At 39.6% G+C, this 18148-nt stretch overlaps 1 protein-coding gene across 1 annotated transcript in view; it reads right to left on the reverse strand.

Moving 5' to 3' along the window:
- Window positions 1-3925, reverse strand: part of Dock11 (dedicator of cytokinesis 11) — a 152413-nt gene extending 148488 nt beyond the window's left edge. Inside the window, exon 1 of the mRNA XM_077793613.1 lies at window positions 3839-3925. Within this exon, the coding sequence (XP_077649739.1) occupies window positions 3839-3925 (87 nt within the window). The remainder of the gene's footprint in view (window positions 1-3838) is intronic.
- Between the last annotated feature and the right edge of the window lie 14223 nt (window positions 3926-18148).

Consider the following 18148-nt stretch of genomic DNA (forward strand, 5'->3'; position numbering starts at 1 on the left):
TAAACAATAAAATAAAATAAAAAAATAATAACTTTACTCAACATGCTAGCTGACGGATAGAAAAACTGATTTTAATTCAATTCCTTGTGGCTTTGTGTTCATTTTCTGCTAATAGCATTTAAATGACTCAAGCAAAAAAGAGGTGAAAAAAATAAAAGGAAGGGTTTGAATAAATTGAGAGAATGGAACAGTACCATTTTGAACTTGGAAGAATACTGTTTCTATTCTTTAGCACATCATTATTGACAGAAAGAAAAAAATACACTTTGGTTATACATAATGACTTCTGAGTAAATCAGAGAACTTAACAAATTCTCAGACATAAACAATTATTACAAAAATTAATTTATGCAAGGAGAAATTAGATTGTACCTGTTCTGTGCCTATCAATCAATTTTTAATCTGCCTTGAATGTCTGTGCTCACCATAAACTTATAACAACCAAAATCTTATTTGGAGCCAGGCATGGTAGACCACACTTATAATCCCAGCTACCTGGGAGGCTGAGGCAGGAAGATTTTACTAGTTCAAGGCCAGTATCAGCAACTTAGCAAGGCTCTAATCAACTTAGCAAGACTCTGTCTCAAAATTAAAAATAAAAAAGGACTGGGGATGTAGCTCAGTGGTAGAGCACCCCAGAGTTCAATCCCCAGTACTGAAACATAACAATAATAATAACAAAATTTCACTGGGTGCCATGGCATACACCTCTGTGGCTCCAGCAACTCAGGAGGCTGAGGTGGAAGGATTGATTGAGTCCAAGAGCCCAAGACCAGCCTGGCAACCCAGTGCAATTCTGTCTCAAAAAAAAAAAAAGAAGTCTCACTTTTTCCTAAGGTTTATAAACAGAACTATAACATACTTAACATTCTTAAACAGAAAAAAATGTAAAGAAATGTAAAGTGCACAGAGTATGTGGATTTAGCCAGCTAAATTACTTATATTTAATGAAAACAAACACTTAAAGTTTCTATTTGAGTCGCTTGAACATTGCAGCATAAACTTACTTAAGTACACAAGCTCAGTGATCTACAAAACAGTCACACATCATTTTCCACACTGGATTTGACATTGGTGTACCCATCTCATCAATTTGCTCCCAACAATGAAGTAAAGTGAAATATCCCATTTTGAAAATTAACCTTGACGGGGGAAAATGCACTTTTCTACAAATATTTTGGTTTTCCATAATTAGTCATATTGGCTCTCCCCACTAACTGAAATTATCTTCACCTTTTTTGAATCCACCAGTGCTATAACCTTCTACCACTATATATATATTCTAGAGGTATTTAAGGTAGGTAATTTTAATGAATATGTCAGGATATGTCAGGAGCTGGGCACTATGGTGCACACCTGTAATCCTAGCAACTCAGGAGACTGAGCCAAGAGGATTGCAAGTTCAAGGCCAGCCTCAGCAACTTAGCAAGACTCTGCCTCAAAATAAAAATAAAAAAGGACTTGGAAGAGGCTGGGGATGTGGCTCCTAGCATGCGTGAGGCGCTGGATTTGATTTTCAGCACCACATAAAAATAAAATGAAGATATTGTGTCTATCTAAAACTAAAAAATAAATATTAAAAAAAGGACTTGGGGCCAGGTGTGGTGGCACATGCCTATAATCCCAGTGGTTCAGTAGGCTGAGGCAGGAGGATTGGGAGTTCAAAGCCAGCCTCAGCAAAAGCAAGGCACTAAGCAACTCAGCATAAAATAAAATACTAAAATAAAATACTAAAAAAAAGGACTGTGGTTTGGCTCAGTGGTTAATCCATGTATATTCTATCTATTCCACTTGTAACTCAATAGGTGCACCTGCTTCAGCTTAGTTCCATTTTCTGAAGTGAGGCAGGAATCTAGAGATGGCTACTAAAGCCCTTCCTGATCATGCCCTGCAATTTACTGTCCTATTGGCCCAAACACACCCTGGGCTGATGGTCCTCAGTGACCAATCTGTAATCACTCCCATGTTGCTTTATCTGGTTTAATTAAGCTCAGAGCTTACTCTCCTACTAATAAGTTTGATTTGTTTCCCCAATTCTTGTCCATCCAGAAACTCATCTCTCACTTTCTTGTCTGCATTACATAACCTATAAGAGGTCTCACTGTTCCTATTGTTTAGCCTGTCTTTGCCCTTAGGAAGTGTGTTAAATCAGACAAGCACCCCTTGAGTACTATCCATTGGGTATTCAGCTTTTTTTATTTATCTTTCTCTGAAACAAAAAAGCTTGCCATATCTGTAAGGTTTGCTTCCTTCCTTAAACCAATGCCCTCCCCTGTGACAAATGCCCTATCCCTAGTTACACCAGTCTTAGGGACTGATCCCTGTGAAAGGTTTTTTAACTATCTTAAATAAATAATCTTTAGGCATGAAAATGTTCTAAAATTGATTGTGGTGATGATTGCATCTTCCTGTGAATATACTAAAAACCACTGAAAGCCTCACTTCAGATAAGTGAGTTGTATGGTATGTGAACTGTATCCCCATAAAGCTGTTAAGAAAACTAAAACCAAAAAAAAAAAAAAATAAGCTACCCAGTTTCACTTCCTTAAACATACAAGAAAGAAAAACACCTCCAGTATTAAGTAAGAGATGGGTTCCCAGTACAGAATGCTTTGGTTTCAATGTCTGATGATCCTACACTGCAGCCAGAGATTTCATTGACCAGCTGGCTACAAAAGTGAAGTTCACTGTTCTGTCATTATCTGAGGGCATATAAAAAAAAGAAATACAAAGCATATAACTTAAGTTCTGTACATTCACTAAGCATCGGTCATGTGCTAGGAGTGGGTTGCCAAGCTGGGAAAAGAAACATAGGCAAGATGCCCTCCCACCCACCGCTTTTTTTTTTTTTTTTTTTTTTTTTGGTACTAGGGATTAAACCCAGTGGCTCTTAACCACTACATCCTCAACCCTTTTTTTATTTAGAGACAGGGCCTCACTAAATTGCTCAGAGCTTTGCTTAATTGCCTATGATTACAGGTGTACATCATCATGGGTCCTGCTCTGAATGAACTCATGTTCTAGAGGGAAAGACAGCCTCTTACACCAAGAATTACAAAGTGCTAGGCAGGAGTGCAGAGAGTGCTATGTGAACACAGGTAATGGAGTGATTCATTCCAATGGTCAAGGAGGCTCCAAAACAAGGAGCATTTGAACTGAGCCTTGACAAATGACATAATTTGCATAACAGGCAAGAGGAATAAAGGTAGTACAGGCAAAGGAAAGAACAGAGTAGCATGAAGGACTAAAGGTCTGTGTTCGATGAGTCTGGGGATGTATTACAAAGGGAAAAGAATGGCTAAGATGAGCTAGAAAGGTCCATTTATGGAGGGCCATGTATGCCAAGGCAATGAATTTGGACTGTTTCCTAGTGTAGGCAATGGGGGAGCCAGCAGAGGTTTTTAAGCCAGGGAATGACTCGAACAGATGTTTTACTCATATTTATGCACCGAAAGCCAGAAGGTCAGCACTAATGGAAATTAATCCATAAAATGACAACATAGGTTGAAAATTTGTCCCTTTGTCTATATTTTCCAGAAGCAATAAACTGAATTATGGAAAACTACTCATTAGAATTGCATGCAAAACAATTGAGGAAAAGAACATGAGAACTGTTTGTATGAAGAGTTTTTCTTTAAAAGAGGAAGACTGCTTGCATCTCCCTTGTGACAGAGATTAAATTAACCTGAACATTTCGTTTTGAAAAGATCAACTGTCAATCTGTACTTAATTTATTCCTAACACCTTTTCAATGGCTAATTTGATTCAAAATGGCTAACTCCATGAGAAATAAGTTAGATCACAATATTCCTTTGTTTAAATCCCTTCAATGGCTCACCAGAGCCTGCAGAATAAAGCCCAAACTGTTCAGCAAAGCTTCTAAGACCCCTTGTGATCTGGCCTCCACCTCCAGCCTCCAGCCCATGCCCTCCAACCATGGTGGGGCAGAATTCTTAATAGGTCACATTATCCCACCTTTGCCAATGCCTGATTCCTATCTGGTCCTCTCCCCAAAGCCAACTTGAAACCCTCAAAAGCTGCCTGATCTACTCAATTACAAGTGGCCACTCTCCTCTATCCAGTTCTACTCACCTTCTCAAATCCACAGCTAGTATTTTGCTTCCTTCCCCATGCAAGTCCATATCTGAAGTGCCCAGATGCAGTCAATGCTTGTTTGTTTCCTTTTCTTGGACCCCTACCCCCAGCAGAAAGAAGGTTCTGTGATTGCAGAGACTGTCTTATTCACTGCTCTGTTCCTGGCTCCCCCTTGTTATGTCATAAATGATTGAATGAGCAAACTAAAGGTCCAGTTTTCCTAATCTTAACCATGAGCACTGAGTCTTTTTGTCTCTTAGTCAGGTGTAGTGGGACACCCCCTATAATCCCAGCAGCTTGGGAGGCTGACGCAGGAGGATTACAAGTTCAAAGCCAGTCTCAGAAACTTAGTGAGGCCCTATGCAACTTAGCAAGTCCCTGTCTCAAAAAATAAGAAGGGCTAGGGATGTGGCTCAGTGGGAAAGCCCAATGAGTTCAATCACTGGTACTCCGCCCCCCAAAAAGATGTACATCCTTAACTAAGCATCCTCGATTTGCAATGCTGACCCCCAGCCCCTGCAAATGCTACTCTGAGAGCTCAGACTAAGAGAAACCCGGGCTCTACCTATTATAGCACTTAGCTGAACCATTGCCATAATGACATAATGATAAAACGATGGCTTTCCTAGAAAAGAATTTCTGCACATTTCCCCCAGTACATTCTTCAGCTAGACCAGCATAACCCTTGCCATTTTCTCAATGTGACAGGGCATTTCTGTCCTGCTTTCATTTTCAGTTCAACTGGGACTAAAGGCTAACAGCGCTCTTTCTAACCCTTGTCATTTTGAACCACATCCACTGTCACTCTTTGACCCTGGATCAAACCCCCAGTTTTTTCTGCTGCTGTCCCAAGAGGCTTCCAGTCTTGCTGCTGCTGAAGAAAATTCCAACTGGGCGTTTCCTGGCTTCATTTGTATACAGATACAAGCCCTAGGCTCAGCTAAGCTCTCGGCCCCACCCTCAAGGCAGCCCCCAGCACCAAGGCCTCAGGAAGAACAGGACAGTGAGGTTTCACAAGTGAAAAAAACTCATTTACAATGGCTACTTGTCTAATTTGCATAGCCTGATTCAAGTGCTGTGCTTTGAATCAGATGCCTCTTAATTATATCAACAGCATGTATATAAGTCAACATCCTTTCACACCTATTTGGCAGTCAACCTCTTTTTGGGGTGCCACTTTATCTACTTCCTAAAGTAGTAGCCCCCTGCCCAGGGTTTTAAGTGTTCCTTGGATGGGTTACATGACTTCTGTGAAACTCTGAAATCATATGGAAAATCCTGCAAGTGTATCTTTCTGGGAAAAATGTTCAGAGCTTCCCAGAATCTCAAAGAAATATGTGACCCAAGAAAGGTTAAGATCGACTGCCTAACTAACTTCATATAAAAAGTTGCATTTTTATACAAGATTTTTCAGTTTTGTACAACTATAAAATCAATACATGTTCATTGAATAATTATTTTTGTAATGCCTTTGTTTATTTATTTTTTAATGTAGTGCTAAGGATGGAACCCAGTGCCTCTCTCATGCTAGGCAAGTGCTCTGCCACTGAGCTACAGCCCCAGCCTCACTGAACAATTCTTAATCCAAAAATAGAATCAAGAAAATGAAAGTTACTTGGAAACCCATCAAACATAGATGACCATTGTTAACATTTGATGTCCTACCATCTCTTTTCCAAATTGGATTCATACTATTGACTAAGCTGATGTCTGATAGTTATAGTGTTCCAAATAATGTAAGAGACACTTCAGAATATAAGGAAATGGAGACAAGTTTTCAAAAATCCGATTTTCATGACACATCTACCAGCAAATATTTACTGAGCACCTGCTATGTGCATGAACAATGTTCCAAAATAAAAGATGTAAATTACCTTTTCTAAGTTCTTGCAAAGGGCATTTAAAATTTCTAGGGATTTTATTAGGCAATGTCAATCCCCAGCCTAAGAAAGAAAATCTTTTCACTTAAAATGACTGGACTTATATCAACTTGGGGGGAAAAACAAAGGCAGATGGCATCAATGATGTCATTATAGACTTGGAGAAATGCAATTAAACCATTAGAAGTCAGTTTTCAAAAATGATAATTTTCCTTTACTAATGAAACACAGACACTTGATAAAAATATACACAGGAAATGAAATGTGACTATATAGTAAGGGCTCTAGTTATCTCACATAACTCAATCTTATTCAATTTGAGAGCAGCTGCATTCAAGTTTTAAGCAAAGTGGTCATCCCACCAATAGACAAAGGCATTAGTAAAGTTTTCTCATGTTTCTCTTACTTAGGGATCCTAAGTGTTTTGAGCAATGATTCAATACTAATAACATTATGGAGTGATCATGTGGCCTCCTATGCTAAGTGACTATTCAGAGAACATCACTTCTTTGCATATAAAGTCCAATTGTGTTCAAGGTGAAAGATGGTGGGTATAGTGGCCTATGCCTATGATCCCAGTAAATTGGGAGACTGAGGAGGATCACAAGTTTGAGGTCAACCTGAACAACTTACAAGGCCCTCAGCAAAATAAAAAATAAATAAAAAGGGATAGTGGGGGAGGCTATGATTGTCACTCAGTGGTAGAGCACTTGCCTAGCATGTGTGAGGCACTGGGTTTGATCCTCAATACCACATTAAAAAAATAAAATAAAATAAAGGTATTGTGTCCATCTATAACTAAAAATATTCTTTTTAAAAAAAGGGTTGGGGATTGTGGGAGACCAACCTTGCATGTGACTGAGTAGCACTACCTGGCTGGGCGCTGAGGCATAGGGCAGCAATCTGCTAGCTAGACTTTCCCCACCCTTCTTGAGTTCGAGGGATGGTGTCCTGTGCATGGGTGTGTCTTGCTACAGCCCCATGGGTGAAGCTATGCTCACCTGTTCCTTTGTAATATAACCCCCTGCCCTGTTTAGGATAGAATCTTCCATGGAAGTGCCTTGTGTGTGTCCCCTCCTCTTACTGTGCCCTTGGGTGTGGCCTACCCAGGTGTCAGTCAACCTGCTGACAGTGGACATCATGAAGATAGACTCAGCCCCCTGAAACCTGACCCCTTGCCTCATTTGATTAGCTTCTCCTCAATAAAAGGGGTCAGAGTATGCTCTCTCGTGCTCTCTCTCTCTCTTCCTGAGGACCTTTAAGATCACAGGAGCCTTAACAGTGACCCCAAAGAAAAAGGTATTTGTGTCTCTTGTGTGGTTATTTTGCACAGCCCAGTTAGCCCAGTTCAACAGGAGTGACCCCTGAGCCTTTTAGCCGCAAACAGGAAACTCGGCAGGGGATGTAACACAGTGGTAAAGGGCACCTGGGTTCAATTCCCAGAAAAATAAAAATAATAACAGTAATAATAATTCTGGCAAAACAGGATTTTTGCTTCTCTTGGACCAACTGAAGGACTTCTTGCCATTTGAGTCTATTCTCCCCAATATAATTTGCATCCTGCATGTAAATGATAATAAAAATTGAAATAATGTTTCTCCTTTTTTGGAGGGGTGGTTGCTAGTATCAAACCCAAGGCATTATGCATTCTAGTCAAGTGCTGTACCACTGAGAAATACCCCCAGCCCAATAATATCCCATTTTCAAATAGGAAAGCAAATAGATCTCTTTCTATAAGTCAACACAGAGCCCACTGAATTGCCTGAACAGTTTTCTGTAACAGTTACCCCATACTTGCATTGAGCCTTTTCTTTTTCCTCTGACACTCAGTGTTTCCCAGAAACACACTGGCAACTGCTGTTGAAGCTGAAACCTCTGACAAGGTCAGGGGATTGTCCCTCTTTTCTTATAAACCCCACAATTTGAGAGTAGCTGCATGCAATTTTTAAGCAAAGTGGTCATCCCGCCAATAGGCAAAGGCATTAGTAAAGTTCTCCCATGTTTCTCTTAATTAGGAATCCTAGTTCCAGAGTTCCTTCTGGAAGGTCTTAGGTGGGCAGCTAATGGGCAGAACAGCTAAGAGTGGATACAACAGATAAGAGCCCTCACCATCTCTCTTAAACTAAGAGCCACACTCAGGATAAAGAAGACTTGAATCACCAGCTAAATGTGAAGCTGTTCCAGGGCTCAGTGTGTAGCATGAAAATGACTTCAAATTCCTGTCACATACATTTCATACAATTGTAACTGAACAGCAGACCTGCTGATGCCAGGTCTCTGGGCTCTTCCCTGAAGCCTCTCCCAGAATGCCTGCCACACCAGCTATGTTTGTCACTATTCAGAGACCTTTTTTATTTCTTTATGAGAGTGGAGTAAGACACTGAAATCGCCAGGTGTGGTAGCACATACCTGTAATCCCAGCAACTCAGAAAGCTGAGGCAGGAGGATCGCAAGTTCAAAGCCAGTCTCAACAAATTAATGAGGCCCTAAGCAGCATAGTAAGACCTTATCTCTAAATAAAAAAATTAAAAGACTGGGGAGTTCCCCAGCACCACATACATATAAGCAAATAAAATAAAGGTACTATGTCCATCTACAACTAAAAAGATTTTTTTAATTTAAAAAATTAAAAACAACCCCCCAAAAAAGGGCTGGGGATGTGGTTCAGTGATTAAGGGCCCCAGAGTTCAGTTTTTTGGTACAAAAAAAAAAAAAAAAAAGGAAAGAAATACACTGAAATTTCAACAGGAAATAAATAGGTGCCTCTATACCACTTACACAGGAAGTGGAAGAATGTGACCACCATCTTAACTGAAAAGGGCAAGGTAGCCATAAGTAAACGTGGTCAAATTAAAACATTAAAAGTTTCAGTATTCGGCATGGTAAAAACTAGAAGTAGAATTGCTAGATTATATGGTAATTCTATATTTAACTTTTTGAGGAACCATCAGATGGTTTTCCACAGCAGTTGTATCACTGTCCATTCCCACCAGCAATGTACTCAGGTTCCAGCTTCTCTCCCACAGCACTTGTTATAGTTTTTTGGATGATGAACATCCTAATAGGTGTGAGGTAGTATCTCCCTTTATTTGGGGAGGGTACCAGGGATTAAATTTAGGGTCACTCGATCATGGAGCCACATCCCATCCCTATTTTACATTTTATTTAGATACAGGGTCTTGCCAAATTGCTGAGGCTGTCTTTGAATTCCCAATCCTCCTGTCTCAGCTTCCTGACCTCTGGGATTATAGGCCTGCATATGCATGTGCCACCACACCTGGCTCTCATTGTGATTTTGATTTCCATTTCCCTGATGACTAAAGATAGACATCTTTTCATGTGCTTATTGGCCACTTATTTATCTTCTTAGAAGAAATGTCTATTTAAATGTCTATTTTAACAAAAAAAAATGTTTCTTTGCTGTTGAGTTGTAGGAGCTCTTTATATATTCTAGATAGGTAATCCCTTATCAGATATATGCTTTGCAAATATTTTCACACTGTTGTTGAACACTGCCTTGTTCAACTTTCTTGATAGTGAGCCCCATCCCCAGCCCTTTTTATTATCATTTTGAGTTAGTATCTCACTAAGGTGCTCAGAGCCTTACAAAGTTGGTGAGGCTGGCTGTGAAATTGCAATTCTCCTGCCTCAGCCTCCTAAACCACTGGGATTACAGGCATGTACCACCACACCTGGTTCAACTTTATTTTTAAAAGAAGGTATGGGGATATAGCTCAGTTCGTAGAGTGCTTGCCTCACATGCACAAGCCCCTGGGTTCAGTCCCCAGCACCACAACTACCCTCAAAAAAAGGGTGGGGAGAAGGTATGAGTAAAACTTTTAGGGAGCAGGCAGACAACCTATGGACATCAATTTCCATTATTTTCAGGGTATACAAGGGAAGCCTGTATAACTTCTTTTCACCCTTCTGTAGGTAAAGGAAAAAGAACCCCGAGGTCTTTTCAATGAGGTCACAAATTCATGACTCCTCCCCCAACAGCTTCCTGAGGAAGCTGATATTGTAGGACACTTGTGCACTAGTGAGAGTCACAGAAAGGGAACCCAAACTGGGTGTGGCAGTGAACCCAGAGGGGGCCAGCAGAATGGTATAGACATAAAATCTTACAAGTTTCCCCAGCTCCACCAGCTCCTTTTTCTAGCTGGTTCTTAAATACATGAACTTTGAAAACTCACATGGAAGGTAAACATACAAGTTTTTCACCACTAGAGAGTGAAAAGCTTAATTATTGTGACAAGTTATACCCAAGTTTATTTCCACCATGATGAGTCAAACTCACATAGCATGGAGACACATGCCTGTAATCCCAGCTGCTAGGGAGGCTGAGGCAGGAGAATCAGAACTTCAAAACCAGCTTCTGCAACTTAGGGAGACACCCATTTCTAAATAAAAAAAATAAAAAGGGCTGGGGGTGTTGCTCAGTGGTTAAGCATCCCTGGGTTCAATCATCCCAGGTACTAAAAAACAAAGGGGGGAGGCCAAACTCTCCAGAAATGATTCCCCATTTTTAAACTGAAGAATTGAAGACATTCCCTTTTTGTCTTTCTGCCTTGTCTCTTTTCTCCACCCTCCTCAATATTTCCACCTGCAAAATGGAACTTCTAAATAAATAACTATTTGTCATATGGGAGTTTATTTTTTAAAAAAATATTTTTATTTAGTTGTAGATGAACACAATATTTTTTATTTATTTATTTATTTTTATGTGGTGCTGAGGATCAAACCCAGGGACTCATGCATGCAAGGCAAGTGCTCTACCACTGAGCTACAGCCCCAGCCTATGAGCTACAACCCCAGCCCAAATTTATTTTCTAAGTGTCATAGAAACATAATCATGATGAAAGGAGCAACTTATACTCATTTTCCTTTAAAAAATGACCCTGAAATGGCTTTGTCTCAGTAGTTTATGTGAAAAAATTGAGTTGAAATAGTAAGACTGCTGTGTAGTTGAACTGTTGAATATCCTTAGGTTGAAGGCTAGAAACCCATGCAGTATTTGTAAATTGATATTTCTTATTCTACAGAGTACTGGTTACTTAGTCAAAGCTATTGTCAATTAGTTACCTACCAAACTGTTTTTGAATAAGTAGGCTAATATCTGAAACATTTCCTTTACCTTGGAGACACACCTACTTCCAGTCCCAGGTCAGGGGAGATCATGAACCAAGTTCTTCTATACATGCATTCATTTAGCAAAGAATCAAATCAGAAAGATATATCTAGAAAGGCTTTCACCTAGTTATCCTCAAACATAATAATTTGTATGAATAGGGAATTCTCTTTTTTTTTAAATATATTTATTTTTATGTGGTGCTGAGGATCAAACCCAGTGCCTCACATGTGCAAGGCAAGTGCTCTACTGTTAAGCTATAACCTCAGTCCCGGGAATCTTTTTTTTAATAACTTTTAAATATATATAAGTTTTAGTTGTCGATGGGCCTTTTATTCTTTTATTTATTTATATGTGGTGCTGAGAATCAAATCCAGTGCCTCACACATGCTAGGCAAGTGCTCTATCACTAAGCCTAGCATGTGTGAGGCACACAATTTTTTTCTTAACTCTAGTCATTAAGAAAACAACAACAACAACAACAAAAAAAAAAAAAAAAAAAAAAAAAAACCTTAGCATGTGATTGCGTGCCTGGCTCAGTGGAGCATGCCTGTAATCCCAGTGGTTCAGGAGACTGAGGCAGGAGGATCATGAGTTCAACGCCAGCCTCAGCAACTTAGCAAGGCCCTAAGCCACTTAGCAAGACCCTATCTCAAAATAAAAAATAAAAAGGGTTGGAGATGGAGTTAGAGATGGAGATGAGATGCTGGGTTCAATCTTCAGCACCACATAAAAGTAAATGGGGCTTGGACTGTAGCTCAGTGGTAAAGTGCTTGCCTTGCATGTGTGAGGCACTGGGTTCGATCCTCACTCAGCACCACATAAAAATAAATAAAGATACTGTGTGTTCATCTACAACTAAATAAATATTTTAAAAAATAAAAAAAATAAAATAAAGGTACTGTGTCCAACTACAACTAAAAAAATATTTACAAAAAAGGGGCTGGAGATATTTCTCAGTGGTTAAGCACCCCTGGGTTCCATCCCTGGTACATAAAAAAAGGTAAAGTAGGAAGAAAGCAAGAAAATCAGCTCTTTTCTGCTATGATTCTAACATTTATTGAAAGCTAAGTACCAGGTGCTGTACTATATGCATTGCATATGTTATCTCCTGTAATTCTAGCAATACTATCATTGCTTGCATTTTGCAAGAAAACAGAGAGCTTAGGCAATTTGCTCAACTGAGTAGTAGTCAGCATAGTAGGAAGAATTCTAAAATGTCCCCTGCTTCCTAGTCTATCACTATGTTATGTAAGTGGGGCCTGTGACTATTATGAAATATCACCCTCCTGATCAGGTTACTAACCAATTCATCAAAAGGAAATTATTCCAGGTGGGCCTGATCTAATCAGGTGATTCCCTAGGAAAGGACTAGGCCTATCATAAAGAGAGAGACTCACCTACTGGCTTTGACAAAGTAAACTGCCATGAGAAAAGAGACCCACCTGGCAAAGACCTAAGACTGTTCTCTAGGAGTTGACAGAACCTCCAGCTGACAACCAACAAGGAAACGGGACCAGTTCTACAATCCAAAGGAACTAAATTGTGCCAACTTGAATGAGGTTGGCAAAGGTCCCTGAGCCTCCAGATGAGAGTTGTTGTCCTGCCAACAACTGTGAACCCTTAGAGTCCAGCTAAATCCTGCCCATGGTTCTGACCCAAAGAAACTGTCAAATAATAAGTGTGTGTGTTATTTCAAGCTGCTAAATTTGTGGTAATTTGCTATGCAACAATGGAAAACTAACATGGTCAGGATTCAAAGCCAGGGCTGTTTAACTCTGGAGTACAGGCTCTTAACCACTACAGAAATCTCTGCAACAGTTTAATGAATTCCTAAGCATTTTTAATTCTTCAAAAAGAATGGAAGGTCTGGGGATGTAGCTCAGCGGTCTAAGCACTTTACTAGCATATATGAGGCCCTGGGGTTCTACCCCCAACACTACAAAAAAAAAAGGTAGATGATATCATCTTTTCCTCTTCTGATGCAGTTTTTCAAGTTTTAGAATTTTTTGACGATATTCTAGCACGGAAACACACTTCTTAGCCAGGCGTGGTGGTGCACACTGGTAATCCCAGTGACTCAGGAGGCTGAGGCAGGACAATCACAGGTTCAAAAACCAGCCTCAGCAGCTTAGAAAGGTCCTAAGCCTTTTAGAAATAGCCTGTCTCCAAATTAAAAGGTTGGGGATATGACTCAGTGGTTAAGTGCCCCTGGGTTCAATCCCAGGTACTAATAAAAAAAAGAAAAAGAAAAGGAAAAAGAGAGAGAGAGAGAGAGGGAGGAAGAGAAGGAGAGAGAGAAAAAAGGAGAGAGAGAAGGACAGAGAGAGAGGGAGGGAGGAGAGGGAGGGAGAGAGGGAGGGAGAATAAAAGAAAGAAGGAAGGAAAGAGAGAAAGGAAGGAAGAAAAAGAAGCACTTCTTGATGTTATATTTGAGATTTGGAAGGAGAATACACATTCAGTAGGAAACTACTCAAATACAACTTGATAATAGGTAATAGGTAAATCACAAAGAATAAATAGTACGGAAAACATAAGATTTTGTTTACCAAAAATATCTTATTAGAGAAGACTTGGCTTTTGTTAGAACTCTAGGCTATGCTACTTACAAATACTTTTCTTCTGACTAGTGCATGAACTACAAAATCTGTCATCTGGTACTTCCAAGGAAATGACAACACAGTACCTCTTTTAATAAGGTTCAGCTGAAAACTCACTGAATATGAGGAGCCAGTGAATTTTCCACTGGAGAGAAGTACTGCAAACTTAGAATTCCAAACATCAAACACTGTGATTGCTTCTTGGACAGCTTCAGTCTACAACTCACATCTCATGTTATTCCTTCACATACAAACCACAGAGGCAAATTAGATGAGTAACAATAGCTAACATCCTAGATCAAGTTTTTACCAGAAATCATCTCCTTTAGGCTAACTTTTCTTTTCCAGTACTGAGGATCTAATTCAGGGGCACTTTACCCTTGAGCTACATCCCCAGCCCTTTTTATTGAGTCAAGGTTTTGCTCATTTGCTGAGGTTGACCTTAAATTTGCCATCCTCCTGCCTCAGCCTCCCAAGTCATTGGGATTATAAGTGTGCCCCACCACGCCTGGTGTAGAATAACTTTCTTAAGTACCATAGTTCCCATCTTGTAAACAAAGGAACTGAAACTTAAAATGGCAAAGCAACATTTCAACACTGACCTGAACATGAAAGCACCCGCCTCAGTTGCTTTGCTATATTATCTATTCTCCTGCTTTCAAACTGGGTATTTCTTCCATCCATCACAGTACCTAGCAAGGTGCCTTCACATAAGAATGCTCAATAAATGTTTGCTGTTGATAAGGAATGAGGCCAGAGACTGAGGGAGTAGGTAAAGCTTCCAGATCATTCATCACTGTGGGAAGATGGGAGATGTGAAAAGGGCAGGTGGTGATATGGGATAAGGGGGGCAGGTTGGAGGCAGCACCACACTTACGTGGATGCCAGTCATATTACTTAGAACTCAAAAAATATGTTGACTAACCACGTATAAGATTTGATTCTGGCTCTAACATCATTTGAAAAAAAGGGGGAGAGAACTAACCCAGTTTTCCAGAGTGTTATTTCTTCCTTTTGGAAAAATTTCTGCTACACATCTGGAAGTGATTTTCTAACACACTAATTCCAATGAGTCATCTAAAATATTAAGCAATGATTCCATAGGGTGAACCCTGATCATATTTTTCCATTAAGTGGCATCCACTGAGGTCAATGAAAGGCAAAAGATGACCCAGACCTGGAGAACCTCCCACTCCATAGTCCCATTTCATAATGTCAAGAACAAGTGTTTTGAAGTACAGAAATGCCGGGCTGGGGGGGCTGGGGCTGTGGCTCAGCGGTAGCGCACTTGCCTGGCATGTGTGAGGAACTGTAATTCTCGGCACCACATATAAATAAATAAATAAATAAAAATAAAGATCTATCAACAATTAAAAGAAAGAAAGAAAGAAAGAAAGAAATGCCAAGCTGGGGATATAGCTCAGTTGGTAGAGTGCTTGCCTTGCAGCCTTGCATGCACAAGGCCCTAGGTTCAATCTCCAGCACCAAAAAAAAAAAAAAAAAATCCCAGCATTAATGCAAGATGTCTCTTAATACCCTTAGTTTCCTTTCGATGGTCATACACAGAAGTTGGATCCAAAAGCTGCTTAAGGAGAGAGCATCTATAAATAAGGTTACAGAAGAAACACTCTATGGAGCCATGTATAAACATACAGCACTCAAAAATACAGGGGATGACAATGGGGTGGGCTCCCTAGACAAAAAAAATAATAATTATAATAAAAAAGAGAAAACCAGGCTGGGGCTGCAGCTCAGTGGAAGAGCACTTGCCTTGCACTTGTGAAGCACTGGGTTTGATCCTTAGCACCACATAAAAGAAAATGAATAAAGATATTGTGTCCATCTACAACTAAAAAAATTATGAGAGGGAGGGAGGGAGGGAGGGAGAGAAACCTATGATACACAGTCTAGCCAGACCTCAAGGCTACTGGCAAGAATTTCTCCAAGGAAAATTCTAGAAAGGACTGCCACTCCACCCCTTGCCCTTTCAGCCATAACTTAATACAGTGACTCCATCCATCAACTTTTAACCCACATAATATTGGTTTCGAAATATTTGAGACTTCTAGAACTGATATTTAGAAGCAGAATTTAAGTTCATTTCTTGATTTCTTCTGGTAGATTTCTTTCAGGTTACATTTATGACTGAGAAGGCACTTAAAAAGGCTATTTTAAATCTTTCAGGTGATAAGGGCATTACTTAGTTCCCAGAAACACTAATGGACTTTAAATGGCTTCTACAGGTCTGAAGGAGTTAAAACAACTTTCCAGAGTGATTCTTCTCTCCGAGGCACTGGAATAATCTGATTTTAAATAGGACAGGAGAGTCCCTTTGTTAAAATAATTTATCTAAAAAAGATATAAATTAATGGGTGGTCATTTGTATTACAAAAGGATTCTTTGGTTTGCCAAAGGATTCCAACAAACTTTATTCAAAAATCAGATTCCCAGGCTTGGGATACAGTTCTGTGGTAAAGTGCCCCTGGGTCCAATCCCCAGTACCACAAAAAAATAAATAAATAAATTTTAAAAATCAGATTCTCCTGGTGTATGCTAAATGATTTGATTTGTCAAGATTTGATTTATACACGGGCTGCATTGAGCAGACACAGCTGTACAAAAGCCTAAATTTGATTAGCAAGTACCTTAACACCATCCTTGGGTGGCTCACATACCCACTTCTTGGGTGCATTACTTCCAGGGCCACACAGTGAAGAGTAGACCTTAAAATTTCTGACTCATATCCCTTAACTCTAACAATAAAATTGCCTGCTTTTACCTAGCACCTTTCATCCAAAGCCTTCAAAGTGTTCCATATACATTCTCTAGCTAGTCTTCCTAATTATACCAAACAAGTCAGCAAGACTGGGAACACAACCTTCCAAACTACCAGCAATAGGACAAAAAAAATTATGTAATTATTAACACCATTAACAGCAGAAAAATTAAAAGGGCCACATAAACATAAAAGCACTACATTTTGTTTTACAAAGAGAAGGATAAAAATTTCATGTGCCTTACTTTTTTCAATAGATTATTTTTAGAGCAATTACAGATTCACAGCAAAACTGAGAAGAAAGCAGAGTTCAGTTCCCATGTACTGCACAGTCACCCTCCATTATCAATATCTGGCACCAAAGTTCAACATTCAAAACGGGCATAGTGGCGCATACCTGTAATCCCAGTGGCTTGGGAGGCTGAGGCAGGAGGATTACAAGTTCAAAGGCAGTCTCAGCAACTTAGTGGGACCCTGAACAACTCAGCAAGACCCTGTCTCTAAATAAAATATAAAAAAGGGTTGGGGATGTGGCTCAGTGGTTAAGGAACGATAGATTCAATCCCCAGTAGGAAAAAAAAAAAAAAAAAAAAAAACTACAACATTCATTACAATTGATAAACTCATAGTGATAGTGCTGGGGTTGTGGCTCAGTGGTAGAGTGCTCGCCTAGCATGCATGAGGCACTGGATTCAATCCTCAGCACCAGGGTTGGGGATGTGGCTCAAGTGGTAGCGAGCTCACCTGGCATGCATGTGGCCCGGGTTTGATCCTCAGCACCACATACAAAACAAAGATGTTGTGTCCGCTGATAACTAAAAAATAAATATTAAAAAATTCTCTCTCTTTCTCTCCCCCTCTCCCACTCTCTCTTAAAAAAAAAATCCTCAGCACCACATAAAAACAAAGTAAACATATTGTGTCCACCTAAAACTAAAAAATAAATACTAAAAAAAAATCACACTGATATATCATAACACCCAAAGTTCACAGTGTACATTAAGGATCCTTCTTGGTGGTTCACACACTATGGGTTTGGATAAATGTCCAATGACATGTATCTACCATTAGCATCATTAAAAAATCCTGTCTATTCTACCTATTCATCTCTCCCCTACCCTCAACTTTTTAAGCTATGAAAAATACTTGAAAACAGCTTAGATACAAAAGATCATTTCACATGTCAATTTTATATTATGATCAGAGTGGTGATTAAAAAGAAAAAGAGATGATGCGGTGGGGAGAAGACAGGAGAACAGAAGTGAGATAAAAGGAATTCAAGGGGCCTGGGGGTGTAATTCAGTGGTAGAACACTTCACTTGCCTAGCACATGTGGGATCCTGGGTTCAATCCTTAGCATCACCAAAAAAAAAAAAAAAAAAAAAAAAGAGAGAGAGAGAAAGAAGAATGAACTCAAGGATGTGTTTGCTGATAGGAAAAAAAAAATACGCAGTGCAGAGGAGGAAAGAGATCCTGCTCACCAAGATTATTCACCATAATCTAATTGCCTTAAATGTCAGAGGCAAGACCTTCCATTTCAAAGCTCCAAATTTGTCAGTATTTCTCCCATCCCACTGTTTTTAAATTGACAAGAAGTCTAAAGATTATTTTAAATTAAAAAAGATACAACACATTCAAAATCAGGATATTATGACCAGAAATCCTTGCA

This window comes from Urocitellus parryii, chromosome X, assembly GCF_045843805.1.
Source record: "Urocitellus parryii isolate mUroPar1 chromosome X, mUroPar1.hap1, whole genome shotgun sequence".
NCBI lineage: Eukaryota > Metazoa > Chordata > Mammalia > Rodentia > Sciuridae > Urocitellus > Urocitellus parryii.